General features: G+C 38.4%; 1 protein-coding gene across 2 annotated transcripts in view; it reads right to left on the bottom strand.

Annotated features, from left to right (window-relative positions):
• The window catches only part of LOC149579614 (phosphatidylserine decarboxylase proenzyme 3-like), a 327,375-nt gene that overhangs the window by 177,069 nt on the left and 132,082 nt on the right, over positions 1–18,224 (bottom strand). For both annotated transcript variants that reach the window (XM_089786112.1, XM_089786119.1), the window contains one exon: positions 10,738–10,849. In XM_089786112.1, coding sequence (XP_089642238.1) covers positions 10,738–10,849 — 112 coding nt within the window. The remainder of the gene's footprint in view (positions 1–10,737; positions 10,850–18,224) is intronic.

The raw sequence follows: 18,224 nt of genomic DNA, 5'->3' as shown, positions 1-18,224 counted from the left end.
GCATGGGAGTTGTGCAAGAAAAATAGGACAGAATTGATGCCTGGTAAATACTAAAAATCTTTGATTCTACATCCTAATTTCTAATAGTAATTCTATTACCATTTTAATTTGATAAATTCAAAGTTATTGATATGATTCAAAATTTTCTTGTTTCAGATGCATGGTGGGAGATGTTTGGCACAAAGGTACCAAATTTACAGAGGATTGTGATTCGCATCTTGAGCCAGCCATCTAGTGCATCAAGATGTGAATGTAATTGGAGTTTATTTGAGCACATACACTCGAAGAAGCGCAATAGGTTGGCAATGGAAAAATTAAATGATCTTGTCTTTGTTCACTACAACCTTCACCTTCACCATAGATAGATCCTTGGTACCGATACATCACCGATTGTATTAGAGAATGTTGATCCTCATGCAGAGTGGAACACAGAGATAGCTGATCCTATCTTCAGTGATGAAGTTGTGGAGTGGGTAGATCAGGGGGATCAGGAGGCTGAGGCAGTAGCAATGGCAGTTGAGGAGGCTAGAGCACGAGGAGACAGAGTGCAGGACCCTAAGGCTAGGAGTGATGGATCCTAGTCTGATGACGAGGATTATGTGTGTGAGGATGAGGATGAGGATGATGTTGAGGAGGATGAGGAGGATGAGGATGAGGTTCAGGCTCAGCCTCCGACAAAGGGAGAGAGGATGGCTCTAGAGTCTTCCATGACTTGTCTTAGGCACACTCGTAGGAGAACATAGACTACTATGAGCCTTAGTCTTCTAGTTGCTATTTTGATATATGTTTTGAACTTTTGAATTTGATACCATGGATTTTGTAATCCATGAATATTGTAAACATTTGAGTCTTTGACACTGGAGTGACACTATGTTTATTACTTTATAGTTTATAACTTTATATTGTGTTATTTAGTTTTATTCCTTCAGAAATTCGTTTTTATATTTATGTGATCTATGCAAAATTGTGTATGTGTATTAAGTAGCTTCTATTTATCTCAATTATTGTGTAGTTGATGCTAATTGACTAAAAGATGCACAAAACAATCTTAAAATCCTTTAAAATCTTTGAATTTCATGGGATTTTCAATTTTCCGAGTCTATGCCGAGTCCGGTCATCGAGTTCGAGTTCGAGTCGGATTTTGACTTTCCGAGTCAGAGGCGAGTCAGAGTCTCGTAACAATACTTTAAACACTTCCTTACATTTGCAACCTAGCTCAAATACCATACTAAATTTTGGAGGATCGTTGCAAATGTAATTGCACTGTCATTAATGGTAAGTGTTTTCCAAGGGCAGTGATCTCTCTCTTATAATGTGGATGAGACATGAAGAGACATGTTTCTTCATGTTTATTTAATTAATATAATAATTAATTATTTAATTGCATATATACATACATGTCACATATATATATATATATATATATATATATATATATATATATATATATATATATATATCTCATGGGTTTATCCAACTGGAGCTACCAAACATCAAACATCAATAAGTATCTATCAGCTTGGGTAAGTTTGATTTATACATGATAGTCTATCTTGGCTCATCATTGCATATCTTTGCAAGTTTATTCAAATCAAATAACAAAGCTCAAAAAAAAAATCATTAAACTACCAAAACCACAAAAAAATAAAAAATAGAAACAAACACAAAACAAATTCCTCTTCTCTGGTTAAAGTCAAAATTTCAAAACAAATAACAGCATTTTCATCAAAACCCCTAGTTGGTATCTTTCAGAATACTAAACCGGAATTTGCATCTTCCAATTGTGAAATATCTGACATGGGAAAAAGGATAGGCTTCCTAGATAAAGCATCTACAACAACACATCTTTTATACTTAATGTATTCAACATCAATACCATAAGCCTAAAATTTGCTAACCAATCTTTATTTCCTTCATTTAGACTCTCTAGTTAATAAAGTACTTTGATCTACTATGATCCATCCTTAGCAAATATTTATTTCCCACCAAATCAAACCTAAACTTATCCAACACATTTCTGATGGCTAACATGCCCTTATCATAAATGGAGAAGCCCTACAATATTTCCTTGAGATTCCTGCTTTCAAATGCAATACCCCCTTAATTTTGGCCTTAGAAGATTTTTAAATGATTAAGATTATAAGTTGTCAAAAATGAATAAATTTAATGACAACTTATTCAATTATGTAATAAGGTCATATAAGTAATTAATTGCATAGTGAATGGTCTTATGCTTTTAGAGATCATTCATATTTCATTATTCTGGTGCTGGATCATGGTTATCAAGAGACTTTTTATGATGGGGACACAACCCAAGAACAGAATGGACACAACAGAAAAGAGAAAATTATATTAACTGAGAAAATAAGCTAGTACAAACAGTACAGGAAAATAAACTTCAAAACATGCCCTAAGGGCTTACAATAGCATAAATTTGGAGATAATTTCTCCTTTCAGTACCTCCTCTCAAACTCCACTCCGAACTGCCTTTTACAATGCCAGGAATCTCCTTAAATAGACCCCGGAGGGTTAAGGACTAGGAGTACTTTCTAGAAAGTGCTAGTAGGCATCCACCGACCAAATAGAAGGTTCCAGAAGCTGCGTTAGAAGTCGGTGCAAATCTAGAAGAATCTAGAAACGGTAACCGAACTTCCGGGAGGCATAACTTTTGAACTGTAGCTTCGATTGACGAACCTTTTACATTTTCGGAAAGCTCTCGAAGCGCTCTATAGCCCTATGGACCAGCTTCGCTCGTCCCCCATTTTTTGGCCCTTTTCGAGGTCATTTAATGCCCCTAACCTGACTTTGAAGCATTCTTAGGAGGTCTCCAAAACCCGAAAAACTGCAATAACTTTCAAACCGTAGGGCCTTTTGACCTGATTCTTTTTCTGGAATGCTCTAAATCACAATTACATTCATCTGGCCAATTCACACCTTCTAGGTCACCAAAATGATGGCCAAATTGCATGCTCCTATTTTTTCAGGATTTTCTAGCACACTGATAATTGAACTGTGAGAGTTGGAACCTTTATTTGACCCAAATGGGTGTCCAAAAATGAAAACACATGAAACAAAAACTAAGTCTAAGTACATTTTTTTGGGTGACATAAGATTGCCCTTATACCTCTAGATGCTCCTGCATCAGACACCCAGGGTAGATTGAAAAGTGATCCTGTCACTTTATGAATGGTAGAGGAAATCCCAAATGGGAAACCTCAACTACTGAAATCCAAGTTGAGTCCTCGATCAGTCGTCCTTTCCATTTGACCAAATACTCTTCATACTACCTGTTTCTGATACTCCTACCCACACGATGATCTAGAATGTCTTCTATCTCCTCCTTCTTAGAAGCTGGAATTGGACATGGCTCTAACACCAGCTCCTCATCTGCACCATCATCATGATACTCTGTTAAATCTGCAATGTTGAAAATGGGAGAAATGTGAATACTATTTGGCAGCTCCACTTCATATGCATTTCCTGAGTCATGTTTCTTCAAAATTTTGCAGGGGCCAAATTTCTTCATTTTCAGCTTGTTGTAAGTACCGGCTGGAAATCTTTCTTTTCGTAAGTGCACCATGACTAAATCCCCTACTTTGAATTTCTTATGTCTTCTCCTTTGATCAGCCCTAGCTTTATACTCTTGATTCATCTTGGTAATGTGTGCTTGAACCTCCTCATGTAGACGCTTGATATGTTCAGCAAATTCCTCAGCTTCAGCACTTGTCCTCTCCCCTTGTTCTATCTTCCTCAGCTCTGGTGCAGTCCTTGGGCTACTCCCATATACAATTTGGAATGGTGATTTTCCAGTACTCCTATTTATAGAGTTATTATAAGCAAACTCTGCCTGTGGTAGAATCAAATCCCATCCCTTGGGCTTATCCCCAACTAAACATCTCAGCAAATTGCCCAGACTTCTATTTACCACTTCTGTTTGGCCGTCAGTTTGTGGGTGATGCGTGGAACTGAATTTCAAGTCTGTTCTCAACTTTTTCCACAATGTCCTCCAGAAATACCCCACAAATTTAGTATCTCTATCAGAAACTATACTCCTTGGAAGACCATGTAGTCTTACCACCTCTTTGAAAAACAAGTCTGCAATATGAACAGCATCATGAGTTTTGTGGCATGGAATGAAATGTGCCATTTTGGAGAACCTATCAACCACCACGAATACTGAGTCATTACCCCTTTGTGTCCTTGGCAATCCAAGAACAAAATCCATACTTATGTCCTCCCATGGCCTTGATGGAACAGGCAATGGCTGATATAGGCCAGTATTGTGACTAAACCCCTTGGCAACTTGACAAACCTGGCAACTCTGTACAAACTTCTTCACATCTTGTGAAATTTGAGACCAAAAATAATGTTCTCTAAGAATGGCAATGGTCTTATCTCGACCAAAATGTCTTGCCATCCCTCCACTGTGTTTCTCCTTAATCAGATTTTCCCTCATGGAACTTCTTGGAATGCACAATTGACTACCCTTGAACAACATGCCATCCTGAATCAAATAGTCTAACCACTTGGTTCTATCTACAGCAACAGGTTGTTTACAAGCTTTCCATGCTTCAGCAAAATCAGGATCCTCGAGGTACAAATTCTTGAGTTCATCAAACCCAACTACTTCGACCTGCATTATTGTAAGCAACAACTGTCTCCTACTTAGTGCATCTGCAACCCTGTTAGATGTTCCACTTCTATGTTTCAACACAAATGTATTAACTCTGCAAGAACTCTACCCACTTCATATGCCTCCGATTCAATTTACCTTGGCTATTTAGGTACTGTAATGCCTGATGATCAGTATACAAAACAAATTCCTTTGGCAATAAATAACGCCTCCATTTCTTTAAGGCCTGAACTATTGCATAGAACTCTTGATCATAAACAGAATACTTCTTCTTTGCATCATTCAATTTTTCACTAAAATATGCAATAGGCTTACCTTCTTGGCTTAATACAGCCCCAATAGCGTTGCCACTAGCATCACAATCTACCTGGAAAACCTTTCTAAAATCTGGAAGTGCCAACATAGGCTGTTATTTTACCTTCTTCTTCAACAATTCAAAACTTCTCGCAACTGCTACAATCCATTTGAACTCTTTTCTATCCCCTCTTATTGTATCAGTTAGGGGTGCACATATGCCACTGAAATTCTTAATAAACTTCCTGTAAAAACTAACCAGAACATGAAATGATCTTACCTCAGTAGCAGACCTTGGAGTAGGCCATTCCAAGATGGCTTTTACCTTCTCCGGATCCATTTTGAGACCTTCAGGTGATATAACAAACCCCAAATAGACTAACTCCCTTTTTGCAAAGTTACACTTCTTCAGATTAATTAACAGTTTCTCTTCCCGTAGCCTTTCAAGGACACTACGAATATGCAACGAATGTTCTTCCAAAGTCTTGCTGAAAATTAAAATATCATCCAAATAAACAATAACAAATTTTCCCAAGAACTTCTTAAGTACCTCATTCATGAGCCGCAAGAAGGTGCTTGGGGCGTTCGTCAATCCAAAGGGCATGACTAACCACTCATAAAGACCCTCCTTGGTCTTGAAGGCTGTTTTCCACTCATCTCCTTCTCGAATCCGTATCTGGTGATAACCACTCTTCAGATCTATCTTTGTGAAGTACTGAGCTCCACTCAAGCAGTCCATAATATCATCCATCCTTGGCAAAGGAAACCGGTACTTGATGGTGATCCTATTTATAGCTCGAGAATCTGTACACATCCTCCACTCTCCATCCTTCTTTGGTGCGAGTACTGCAGGTACTGCACATGGACTCAGGCTCTCTCGAATCAAGCCCTTCCTCAACAACTCCTGAACCTGTCTATTTAGCTCCTCTGTTTTAGTAGGAGTCATCCTGTGAGCAGCCTTGTTAGGCAAACTAGCTCCTGGAATCAGATCTATCTGATGACTGATTTGCCTTACTAGTGGCAATCCATCTGGAACATTATCAGAGATAATATCTCCAAACTCCCCTAGTAAATTTGAAACTTCAACTGGTATTTCACTACTACCTTCTTTATCTTTCCTAGGAATCAAAGCATAGCACATATGCTGATGTTTCATGCCATCTAAAAACTTCCTTTCATCAACAAGACAAATCCTAGCACAACTACATACCTTTTCCCCTTCCTTTTTCATGGGCTTCAATTTGTGGCGAACTCCATCCTTTGTCAGAGAGTATGTGTTTGCATGTCCATCATGTACTGCATGTCTATCAAACTGCCATGGTCTACCCAACAATAGATGGCAAACATCCATCGAAATAATATCATAGAGAACTTCATCATGGTAACTCCCAATTTTGAAATTCACTAAACATTGTTCACTTACCAGGACCTTATGATCATCTTTTACCCAAGCAATCCGATAGGGCTGGGGATGTTTCTCCCTCTTGAGCTTCAACTTAGAGACCATCTCTTCTGATACCAAGTTATCAGTGCTACCCATCAATGATTACGTTACAACATTTATCCTCACACTTGCATCCGGTACGGAACAAACTCCTCCGTTGTCCTAGTTCAATCTCACCACTTAGTAGGACTCTTTCATTTACCAAGGTCTCTCCTCTTTCTGCATCCTCTGAATGTGATGATTGTGCATCCTCATCCACATGAGCAACCCTAGCTTGGCCCTCAGCTCTCCTATCTATCCTTCCTTGTCGTTGAGGGCATTCAAAGGCACAATGACCTTCTTCATTGCAATGGAAACAGGTACCACGGAAGCCTCCTCTTCCTTGTCCACGTCCTCTACCTCTTCCTCTCTGATTTCCAAAGTCTTGATCATTGGAGCAATTGAAACCCTCATTCCTCTGGTTCCTGCTAGTACCCACATCTTCATTTTTCTTTTGGGTTTCATTGCGGCCTCCAGATGATCTGCCGCTTCCCCTTCCTCCTTGACCGCGCCCTCTTTGTCTTCCTTCAAACCTTTTATTCAGCTTCTATTCAACTCGTAGGGCAAACTGGTATGCCTCTTCAACGCTGGTCATTCTTACCAGACTTAATTCCTCCTAGATGCTAGGTCGCAACCCACTGATATAACGAGCAACCTTCTCCTTATTTGCTTCTGCATGCCCCGCTCTAATCAAGAGTCAGTAAAATTCCTCTGTATATTCTTGGACTGATCTTCCTGCTTGCTTTAACCCATGCATCTTCTTAAAAAAATCAAGCTCATAGTCCACAGGAATGAACTGCTTCTTCAATTTGTCCACCATGCGATCCCATCTTGTGATCTTCTCCTTTCCTCTTCTGTTTCTTTCCAATTGAACCTCTTGCCACCAGATTTTGGCATGGCCTTTCAATTTGGCCTTTGCAAACTTAACCCTATCTGGGTCCCTTATATCCTCATACTCAAAGTATTCTTCCAGTTCATTGATCCAATCGATCAACTCATCTGGTTTCAGATTTCCTGAAAATAAACCCACTTCAATTGTAGGTCTTTTCCCAAACTTAGTAATGGCCCTAAAAAGCCTTTCCTCTGCATAATTCAGAACTTCCCCGTCAAATTCCCCTTCTGGTTCCATTACTTCTTCTTCATTGTCATCCTCACTGTCGTCACCTGCGGCAACATTTGCTCCTCTACGGAGCTCCTCTTGCAATGCCTGCACCTACCTTTGGAGGGCTCTAACCTCCTCAGGATTAATAGCTCTGGCCCTTCCGCCACGCTCTCTTCGTGGAGGCATCTTCTAACTCGAACCCACAACCACACAGTCTTGGTGCAAACTGCCTCACAGTCGGCGCTCTGTCTACACACTCAAGAAAACCCGCTCTGATACCACTTGATAGGGACACAACCCAAGAACAGAATGGACACAACAGAAAAGAGAAAATTATATTAACTGAGAAAATAAGCTAGTACAAACAGTACAGGAAAATAAACTTCAAAACATGCCCTAAGGGCTTACAATAGCATAAATCTGGAGATAATTTCTCCTTTCAGTACCTCCTCTCAAACTCCACTCCGAACTGCCTTTTACAATGCCAGGAATCTCCTTAAATAGACCCCGGAGGGTTAAGGACTAGGAGTACTTTCTAGAAAGTGCTAGTAGGCATCCACCGACCAAATAGAAAGTTCCAGAAGTTGCGTTAGAAGTCGGTGCAAATCTAGAAGAATCCAGAAACGGTAACCGAACTTCCGGGAGGGATAACCTTTGAACCGTAGCTCGGATTGACGAACCGTTTACATTTTCGGAAAGCTCTCGAAGCGCTCTATAGCCCTATGGACCAGCTTCGCTCGTCCCCCATTTTTTAGCCCTTTTCAAGGTCATTTAATGCCCCTAACCTGACTTTGAAGCATTCTTAGGAGGTCTCCAAAACCCGAAAAACTGCAATAACTTTCAAACCGTGGGGCCTTTTGACCTGATTCTTTTTCTGGAATGCTCTAAATCACAATTACATTCATCTGGCCAATTCACATCTTCTAGGTCACCAAAATGATGGCCAAATTGCATGCTCCTATTTTTTCGGGATTTTCTAGCACACTGATAGTTGAACTGTGAGAGTTGGAACCTTTATTTGACCCAAATGGGTGTCCAAAAATGAAAACACATGAAACAGAAACTAAGTCTAAGTACATTTTTTTGGGTGACACAGGATTGCCCTTATACCTCTAGTTGCTCCTGCATCATTTTATGTCAATGGAGAATTATGAGGGTCACATTATTGATTCCAAGGCCAAAGTCAAAAATTAAAATGAGATTATATTTTGTAAAGCATTCCAGAACTTTCTCAAGTTGGTTAGAAAGAGATGTGAGAGACTCATTTCATTATGCTTAATTTATAGTTGCCCCTTGAAGAGCTTTAAGAGCTCCTAACTTTCAATTCAGAAAGCTCTAAGAGGGAAACCCTTAGGCTTGGTGAGTTGGACAAAACCACACTTGATTCTTGAGGTGGATGCATTTCCAGATTCCCCATTGCATTTCAATGTTCAGTGTTGGAGGTTTCATATGGAAATATCAAGGAAATTTTCACAGACAAATCATAGATATCAGATTTCTCAAGTCCCTTTCAAAGACAAATTTACAGATTGGTGTATTAATTGATATATTTGATAAAAAAATTGTAATATGCAGACCATATTTTATTTTTTTAAATGCCAATTTATACACATTTTTGGGAGCTAAGAGTTTTCTGCTTTCTGCTTTTATCGTTTTCAAGTTTCATAAATCATATGTAATGAATTTTTGACATCTACTTTGCATTTAAAGAAACATGACATCAATATGCCCAAACAAGAAGTTCAACAATCAAACTTAGTATAATCGAATACAAGCTGGAAAATAATTTATTGCAATAAGATAACCAAACCTGAAAATGATTTCCATCCATGTAAATATCACTCTGACATAATCAACAACCAAATCTGGGCATCAAATGAGACAAAAGATGATTTGCTAGATATCTTTTAAGTCTTCAAACTTGACCAAGTCTGCTCTAGCTATACCAAACTCCAAATCTGCAATGTTAGGCACCAATACTAGAAGCTTTCAGCCATCTAAATTGCAGATTTAAGCCTTCACAACACCCACATGCCCAAGGGTAAGAAGTACGACCCTCATGGTATGGGTGATTTGCCTTAATAATTCAAAACTTCACCGTAAGCAGAAAATGAACTATGACAATGGGCCACCTAGCTAAGACCAATGCTTTGGTAAAATACCCAAAGCAATGTAACTGTTCCTCTTTAAAAAATTAACAAAACTAGGTTTCTCTGAAACACTACAATTAAAGAAAAGCTCTCTAAAAAAGCATCTTATCACCACAAAATGCAAACAACACTCTCAGAATGAACTCACCACACCAAAAAATGGACATCCATCTCAGTATCCACTCTTGCAGCCATTAAATGTGCTTTTTACAACTTAAGCGGTGACCCCCTTTCCTAGGCATAGCATTTGGGAACACTTTACCACTTTAGTTATAAAATTAATTTACAAAATATTATTCATCCAACCTTAGAACTCACCAAGGCACCAAAATCAAAAACACTTCGATCTAAACTGAGAGGAAACGGAGACTAAGACCAAGTGCTCAAAATGGCGCATACTAAAAACTCATAAGCTAAAAAATAGAAACTCTACTAAAACACACTGAAATGTCCTGCTCAAGCTCTCCATGGGACATTGAGTCCCCTAGCCAACTCTGCTTAGCCTACTTAAACTTGCAATTCATGTGTATTGAACTCATTTTTTGCTCTACAATGTGTATTGAACTTTAATATTGACCTTTACATGAGAAATCGGTAACTTGAATAACATGCAAGTTTTTTAAGAGTATTTTAAAAAATTATATGGTTTTTGTGCCCAATAAATTCCCCCAAACAGCATGTTTTTATTCCATAGTCATGATTTAATGTATCGCATTTTCTTGGCCTCTTTGTGCATAACATGAAACTAGATGGAGACTAAAAATGTGAAGAACAAACAATGTTCATCATTTTGTACTATGATTGTGATCCTGAAAATAAGCAATCATCTCCCTTGCTAGAGCATATAACATGCAATAATACTGATAGCATTAGCATAGCCATATACAAACCTGGTTAGCAACACATTTCTTCTCTTTTAGATTCTAAGCATGGTCAAAGCATAGTATCTCTTTTCGTTAACACCTGGATTTTTCCCTGAGCATTGAAAATCTTTATGCCAGTTTTGTTCCACTACCAATGGATGGAAAAATAATGCTAATGTTTCATCAAGCCGAAAACAAGACAGAACTTTTACCTTTGTCAATAAGTGTAAGGCCCAGTTTAGATTGGTAAAGAGCCCTCAGTGACATAACAATTTTGCGCTGAATCACTTCCTCCACTAATCGTTTTGTTCGTCTATCAAAAACCTGCATTGGAATAAGCCAATACACATTGCAACAAAAAACATTGTCAGCATGATGATCAGGATGAAACCTTGTAAATCCAAGAAAATAAAATCACCATCAATAGAGACCAATAGCATCAGATGCAAAAGCCAACTTGCCCAAGGCACTGAAAGATCAATCAAGTTATAAGGGATAAAAAATGTCATTGTACATATATGCCTATGCTCTGTTATCATTGGGCATGCAATCTACACTTTACTGTGCTTGTGCCATGATCTGATACTATAAATAAAATGATGATAGACTTAATGTAGAGGGATTGGCTGAGAAGCCATTCCATTTTTACTCTCATTACTACCTTCAAGTAATCGAATGTTACACACATCTATTACATGAGTAAGCAGTTGATGGAAAGTTGTTTTAGAACAATGCTTCACAATCAAAGATTAGATCAATATATTATTAACTTTAAACAATTCATTTTATTTTTGACAACTTTGATTGGGCCTAAATCTTATGATATGTACTCTGAATATGTACAATAAATTTTATGTACATAAGGAAAAAGGACTGTGACAAACTGTAATGATAATATTCAAACCTCAATTACAAAATAAGGGTTATCAGAATGTTGGCATGGTGACAACAATTGGACAAGAAAAATCTTGCACAACATAGAAAATATTTATTGAAAAAGGGAAGTTATTCCCTGCACTGTCGAGCACCTAGCTATTTGATAATATATACAGCATGTCAATGTTTGGTCGAACCCAGTAAGGAAATTTCTCTACATTTTTGTATCTTCCCACTAATAATCAGGCCAACCCTATAATTTTTTCATTCCAAACTGCGTATTTATGGATTGTTAACAATGCAGCTTCTTATTATTGGTGAAAGTACCATGAAACTAATTCGTTTTTCCTCCATTAAAAGAAAAAAATAACCCTAACTTACCGTGCAGTTTTCATTGTATAGTGTTCTTTGTGCATCAAAAGTTGAAGTCAGAAATAGTCATAGGTTGCCATGTCACAGCCCAGAATTTTAAATATTGGAAATCTACGAGCTTGTCCATTACTTTTGATTTTGATTATAAGTATTAATATTCATATTTTAACAATAAAAACTTATTGATAGTTAACATCTCATTAAAATAAAAAATTAAGGAAAAAATTAATCATATATTTACTGGTTAACAACTAATATTCTCAAAATTCGAAATTTAAATTTAAAATAGGTACTAGTGGTACATCAGATTGGTAACTTGAAAACCCTATTCAAGGAAACTCGCTCTATTAGAGTTTCTTGACATCTTGTCTTTTTTGTAAATGTCATACTGCATTTCTCTATGAGAACCTTCTGGTTCTTTTTTGCGCATTTATCACAGGCCCTTTGTAATGGTCAGGCCTAAGGCCTTTCTTTTTTCCTTTTTATATGGCCTTGGCTTTTTATCCCTCTGCAGCTGCTACAAGTGCACTTGAAAGCTTGACATTAACATCCCAGGGCTCACTCACTCAAATGACCCTGGTGATTTGTCCTAAAGGTGTTTCACAAGGTATGTGTTCTGACCCACATCCCAATATTGTCCTTTCACTGTCAATTTTTGAAGAAACCTAATGGCTTGAAAATTTTACTATTGCAGATTATTTTGTGGAAAGGGACCCCCTAAAAGCGTGCTCCATGACTAGCTGCCCAAATCTTGGAGCCTACATGAGATTCAATTGGTTGCGTACAAAATCTTTTCAAGGCTTTTTCTCTTTTCCATTTTTCTGAAGCCAATCGCGACTGACCTGTTCTCGACCAGGGCCCTTGGCTTGTTTTTTCTGTTTGGAAATATTACCTTATATAATTTTAGAATAAGTAATTAATATTAAGTCAGTGAGTGAGTCAACTAGAAGCATCCGTATACGAAGTTATTCACAGGAAAATAAGGCTGTATAAAGCCAATTGGGAAGCAAATTAATATCATACAGATGAATCCATATCTCATTTTTATGTTTTTACTATTGCATTGTAGCAAAGTTTGATCTGCTCCTCATTTTAACATGGTACTAAAGCATTCATTTTTCTTATGCCTGTCAAAAGATAAAGCTGCTAGAGGACAAGCTTATTGAAAATCTGCAATGAGGCTGAGGCAATGTGCTGGGTGTTGATAAATATTTCTTTGAACGAGTTTTTTCAGCTTACAATAGTTGCAGTAAAACTGTGATAAATTTTTCCTTTCCCAACAAAATTTCAAAATTCAAAATGTTTAGGAAAGCCAAAAAACAGAGCTACAAAACCCAGAAAAAGTTCTGAAGAAAATCGTAGTGATTTTGAAGTAGATTATGAAAGAAGTTCAACATGAATTAATAATTCCTGCCTGCGAAAAAAATAGATTTGAAAATGAAGTTTGATGTATTCTTTTAATCATTGCTGGGCCTAATAAATTTTCTGAGACATTAGATTTTGGTGCATATACAGACTTAAATTTATTGCAGAGAAAGGTGTGGGATAAAAAGTGTAGGAAGTCATGCCAGAAGCCAATGTAGAAATTTAGTTTACTCCTTCCTTGAATGCCTCTATCATCTCACTCAGGAAGACACAACTGCTACAGTTGGGGAGGAGAGCGCATGGAAAGTTAAATCAAATCTGGAAGTTATAGAGTACTTGAAATTTACTGCAATAGTGGTTATTCAACATTGATCTTATAAGTTTCGAGTTGAACAAAATTATTAACAAAATTGCAATGAAATCAAGCCCTACTCAAATCAAGAGAAAAAAAGAGAGAGAATCAAGGCACAGGGCATGTGAATAAGGTATACATATTTTCATAAGGTATATTACTATATACTAAATATCTATTTCTCAAGTTATTTAAAATGGATTAAGAGTGCAACATCAAATGATGCTTGGGGGTTTATTACTTGAAATGTTCCTCTGTGTGAAAAGAGCATCAATGTGGCGAGACTTAAGTTTGAATGTATAACTCTTTGGTCATATTGGAGAAATGGGAAGGACATTATAAAAGTGCATTTTGGCTGAATGACGCAGTTTCAATTTTATAATTTTTTACATTATCATCCCAAACAATTGTGCCACACTTTAAAAGTCTTCAGAGATTATAATGCTACATATATCTAGAAAAAGGCTAGGGAGTCCACTCAGAGGTTGGTGGAAATGGAGGTAGAAGGACATCAATCATCCCGAGATAGCTTCGCACTTGGGAATGACTAATTGCATGAAAACTACCCAATTTGTGTCCCTAACAAAAAGAGGGAGCTTCACATGATGTGTGTCCATTCAAGGAAAAGGTGGTGGGTGCAGAACAGAGGGGGTGATAAATGTCACAACCGACACCATAGGATCATATTTACAATTCTCACATGTTAAACTATCCCTTTTGTCAAAATATCACAAGAAGAATCAATATTCAAATTTCTACTTTAGTAAAATACATGAATATGTTGCCTTTACAAAAAGTGTTATTAAAATGTTTTTGCTAGTACAACTACAATTTCATTCAAAATTTGAAAACTTCAATTTCATCAATCACCAACTTAAACATATAGTTAAACAATTATCTCTCCTCTTACATAATAAATGTCATGGTCATTAAAAATTCCTTAATTAGTAGTGCTTGGACATTGGCAACCAAATTGATTCAATTTTAAGCTCAAATATTATTAGAAACAATTAGTGATTCTTAGGTCATGAATACACTCATATATTACTAAAACTTAATAGCTAGTTAAAAAGCCTCAAAAGTATTATTTGCAAGATTATAACAAAAAAGGGGGTACATAATAAAATAGTATATAAATAGCAGTAAATAACAAATTGTAATGTCCCTCATTGGGACCTTAACTTCTCCTAAATTTCCCAATTAGGGTTTGGTTTATTATGTCCCCTAATAGGAACAGTGATTCATTCTATTAGATTTAACTTCTCTTCTTGCCAACTGCTGGAATGGTAATGGCTCCTTATGGTCATTACCCGGTCTTTTTCGGGATGCTGTGTGATCCTCAAATATTTTGGCCATTACTGAGACTCATGAGAGCCCCATGTGCCCTCTTCTAGGTTATTCGGGGTATGAGTGGTTGTCAGTTTGCGGGGATGAGATTCAAAATTTTGGTGGGGTTCGTGGGTTTGGAGGTGTTGCCTGCTTGGTTCGTGATGATATTTACAGCTTCACTTTAGTTGCTCACTCTAACACCTTTGCTAGATTTATGTGGGTGTAGATTGGTCGGTGGAAATACCAACAAAGAGATATTTTTATTGCTGTTTGTTATTTTCCACCGACCTCCTCTCCTTATGCCATTCATGACCCAAAGAATGGTGATCTTTTTTGTGACCTTCAAGAGATCATTTAACAATTTGAGGCTTTAGGAGACATTATTTTTCTTGGAGACTTTAACGCTCGAACCAGGGATCTTCAGACTCCTTTGCATGATCGCGGTTTTGATTCGAACTGCACTTCTGAGTTAGACTTAAATACTATGGGACTTCAGCACACCTTGGAGGATGTTCTTGGACCGCTTTCAGGTTATGGCCATCACCTCCTCCAACTCTGTGAGTCTTTTGGATTGTTGATTCTAAACGGTTTATCCTTCCTTCCCAAATCGGACCGATTTCACCTATTGGCCGCACTGTGGTGGTGCAAGTGTTGTGGACTATATCATTTCCTCTCATTTCTTCCATTTGTAGTTTCACCATTTCGCATCTCCCCTTGGCTGATCATGCTCTTCTTAGCAGTTCTATTGGCAGTTCACCCCACCTGTCGCACTCCTTTCAGTCTTCTCACTGCCCGGCTGATACCATCTCCTTTCCTACTCGCTTTCATTACCCTGAGAGCGATGGTGAACTTTTCAATTATCACCTTAGGAGGCTTTTGATACCTACTCGTTTTAGTGAGTTGCTTGTTGCATCTGACATGTTTGACTCACTTGCCTCTGCCATCTAAGATTCTACTCTCCTTTCTATTCCTCACTGTTCCCCTCCCTCTCTCAGAGATAAGTGTCGGAATACTTGCTCTATGAATAAATGGTTTGATACTGATTGCAAAGCTTTCCATCGCTCGGTTCACGTCGCCTTTAAGACTCAATCCCCTGCCTTCATCTAGCTACATCTTTTGTATCTCTGTTTTCTTCGCAACAAGAAATGTTCTTTTGCCTCTTTTCAGTGCAGAACCCTTTGCTCCACGCTTATTCAGAATCCCCATTTTTTTGGCGTACCCTCTTCCCCCGGTGCTCCCCCCCATCCTCCACTCTTGACTACCACTCTCTAACCTCCCATATCATTACACTTTATGACATTCTTGGGCAGCCACCTCTTCACTCCACTTCACCTCCTTACTGCCATTTGCTCACCTACTCCAATGTTATTGAGGCCATCAGATCTTTGAGATGCAGCAGAGCAGCAGATGAAGAGGGTTTCCAGGCAGAACTTTTCAAACTTGGTGCTTTGGTTCTTGGATCTTACCTTCCTACACTCTTCAATAGAGTGGTTTGCACTAGGTTTCCTGAGTCCTGGTCTAGACATGTGGTTTACCCTATTCACAAGTCTGGGCCTGTTTCTGATCCGAGTAACTATAGAACTATTATGATTAGACATTCTTTTGTCAAACTGTATGCCACTGCTCTGAACACCATGTTATCTAGTGAGCTTGATACAAGAGGTTGTAGAGCGAAAGAGCCGGGTGGTTTTCAAGCAAACTATCAGACTGTGGACCATGTTTTCACACTGCGGGCTATTATTGAGGAGGCTAGGCACCGCTCTCAGAAGGTATATTGCTGTTTTGTGGACTTTTGTAAGGCTTTCGATTATGTTCCTAGGTTGGCCTTATTGCAAAGACTTCGTGAGATTAGGATCTGTGATATGTTACAGACTACTATTATGAGGCTTTATGAGAAGGTAACAGGTAGGCTCAGGACTCTGGAGGGTTTTTTTGTTCCGATTCAGAGTACCATTGGTGTGAAGCAGGGATGTCCTCTTTCTCCTCCACTGTTTGGTTTGTATATTGATGAGTTGGAGAATTTCCTTGTGAACTCCTCTCAACTGAGTGATGGGTGCTATTTACATCAAGTTTTGATTTCCATTCTCCTTTTTGTTGATGATGTGGTTCTCTTGGCCTCTTCTCCCGACAGCTTGCAAAGACTCCTCGATGATCTGGCTTCTTTTTGTGATCAACGGCAACTTGTGGTCAATTTGTCTAAGACTCAAGTTATGGTCTTTAATTGTGTAAAGACCTTTCATCTTCATTTCTTCTTTCAGGGTCAGGAGGTTGAGATTACTTCCTCTTATATGTATCTCGATGTGAAGTTCTCAGGGCCACGCTTTAGCTTGAGACTAGCTATTCAGTCCAGAGTTAGTAAGGGCATGGGTTCCCTTGCTTTGCTGGAAAGATAGTGCTTCAGGCATCATTTCCAAGATATTTCGTCCAAGTTGTCCCTTTTTAACTCCTTGGTTCGTCCAACAGTTCTCTATGGCTCGATGGCTTGGGGGCCTTCTCTTATTGCTTCGAATTGGTCTTCTATAGAGAGGATCCAGACATTTATGTTACGGCGTATCATAAGATGTCACATACTCACCCCTCACAGTATTGTCTTAGCCGAGTTTGGAGCTCGCCCTCTTAAACTTGTCATTTTTTACTTGATTTGATTTCTTCATCAGCTTCGTGGTTTTATGGAGTCAGGGGTTGACCAGCACAAATACTCTCATCTAGCATACTGTTCTTCTATTGAGATTATGAGATCTGACACCTCTACTATATCTCGCTGTTGGTAAGCCTAGGCCACCTCTTTGTTGGATTCAATTGGTATTGAGATAGATCATCTTCCTCCTTATCAGTTTTCACTCGATGCTCCTACTCATTGTCTTCCCTCACGTTAGGAGTTGAACGAGCACATCAGACAAGATATTTACAGACAATACATTACTACTACTTGGAGCAATCCCCCGAGAGGTCTTCGACCTAGGATGGCCTTCTATGTTGAGCATTTTCTTGTGATTCAGGATGGTATTATTGCTTGCCCTGCTTATCTCTATCAGTGCTGGAATCATGCCTTATGGTTTTCTCTAGGCTCATTCAGGGTTGGTTCTCACCGCCTCCGGGCTCACACTGATCACCATATGGATCGGGTGGATCGGATATGTCAGTTGTGTACCTTACCAGGGGTTGAGACGAAGATCCACTTCATTTTTCAATGTCCTCTTTACTATGAGATTAGAGGGAGATTTTACTGCCTTTTCAAAGACTGTTCTTCTCTTTCGATGTTCTTCAGTTCTATTGATCAGCAGTGTCTTGCACTTTATCTTCAGGAAGCCACCCATCTTTGAGAGATTACCATGCAGTCTTTTATACCTCAGAGGCATACTTCATACCAGCTCATTACTACCTTTTTCTCTCCCTTGTCTCCTC

The sequence above is a fragment of the Cupressus sempervirens genome, chromosome 1 (genome assembly GCF_028749045.1).
Source record: "Cupressus sempervirens isolate cs-2001-9-10 chromosome 1, ASM2874904v1, whole genome shotgun sequence".
Classification (NCBI taxonomy): domain Eukaryota; kingdom Viridiplantae; phylum Streptophyta; class Pinopsida; order Cupressales; family Cupressaceae; genus Cupressus; species Cupressus sempervirens.
This window is presented reverse-complemented; position numbering and strand designations above follow the sequence as displayed.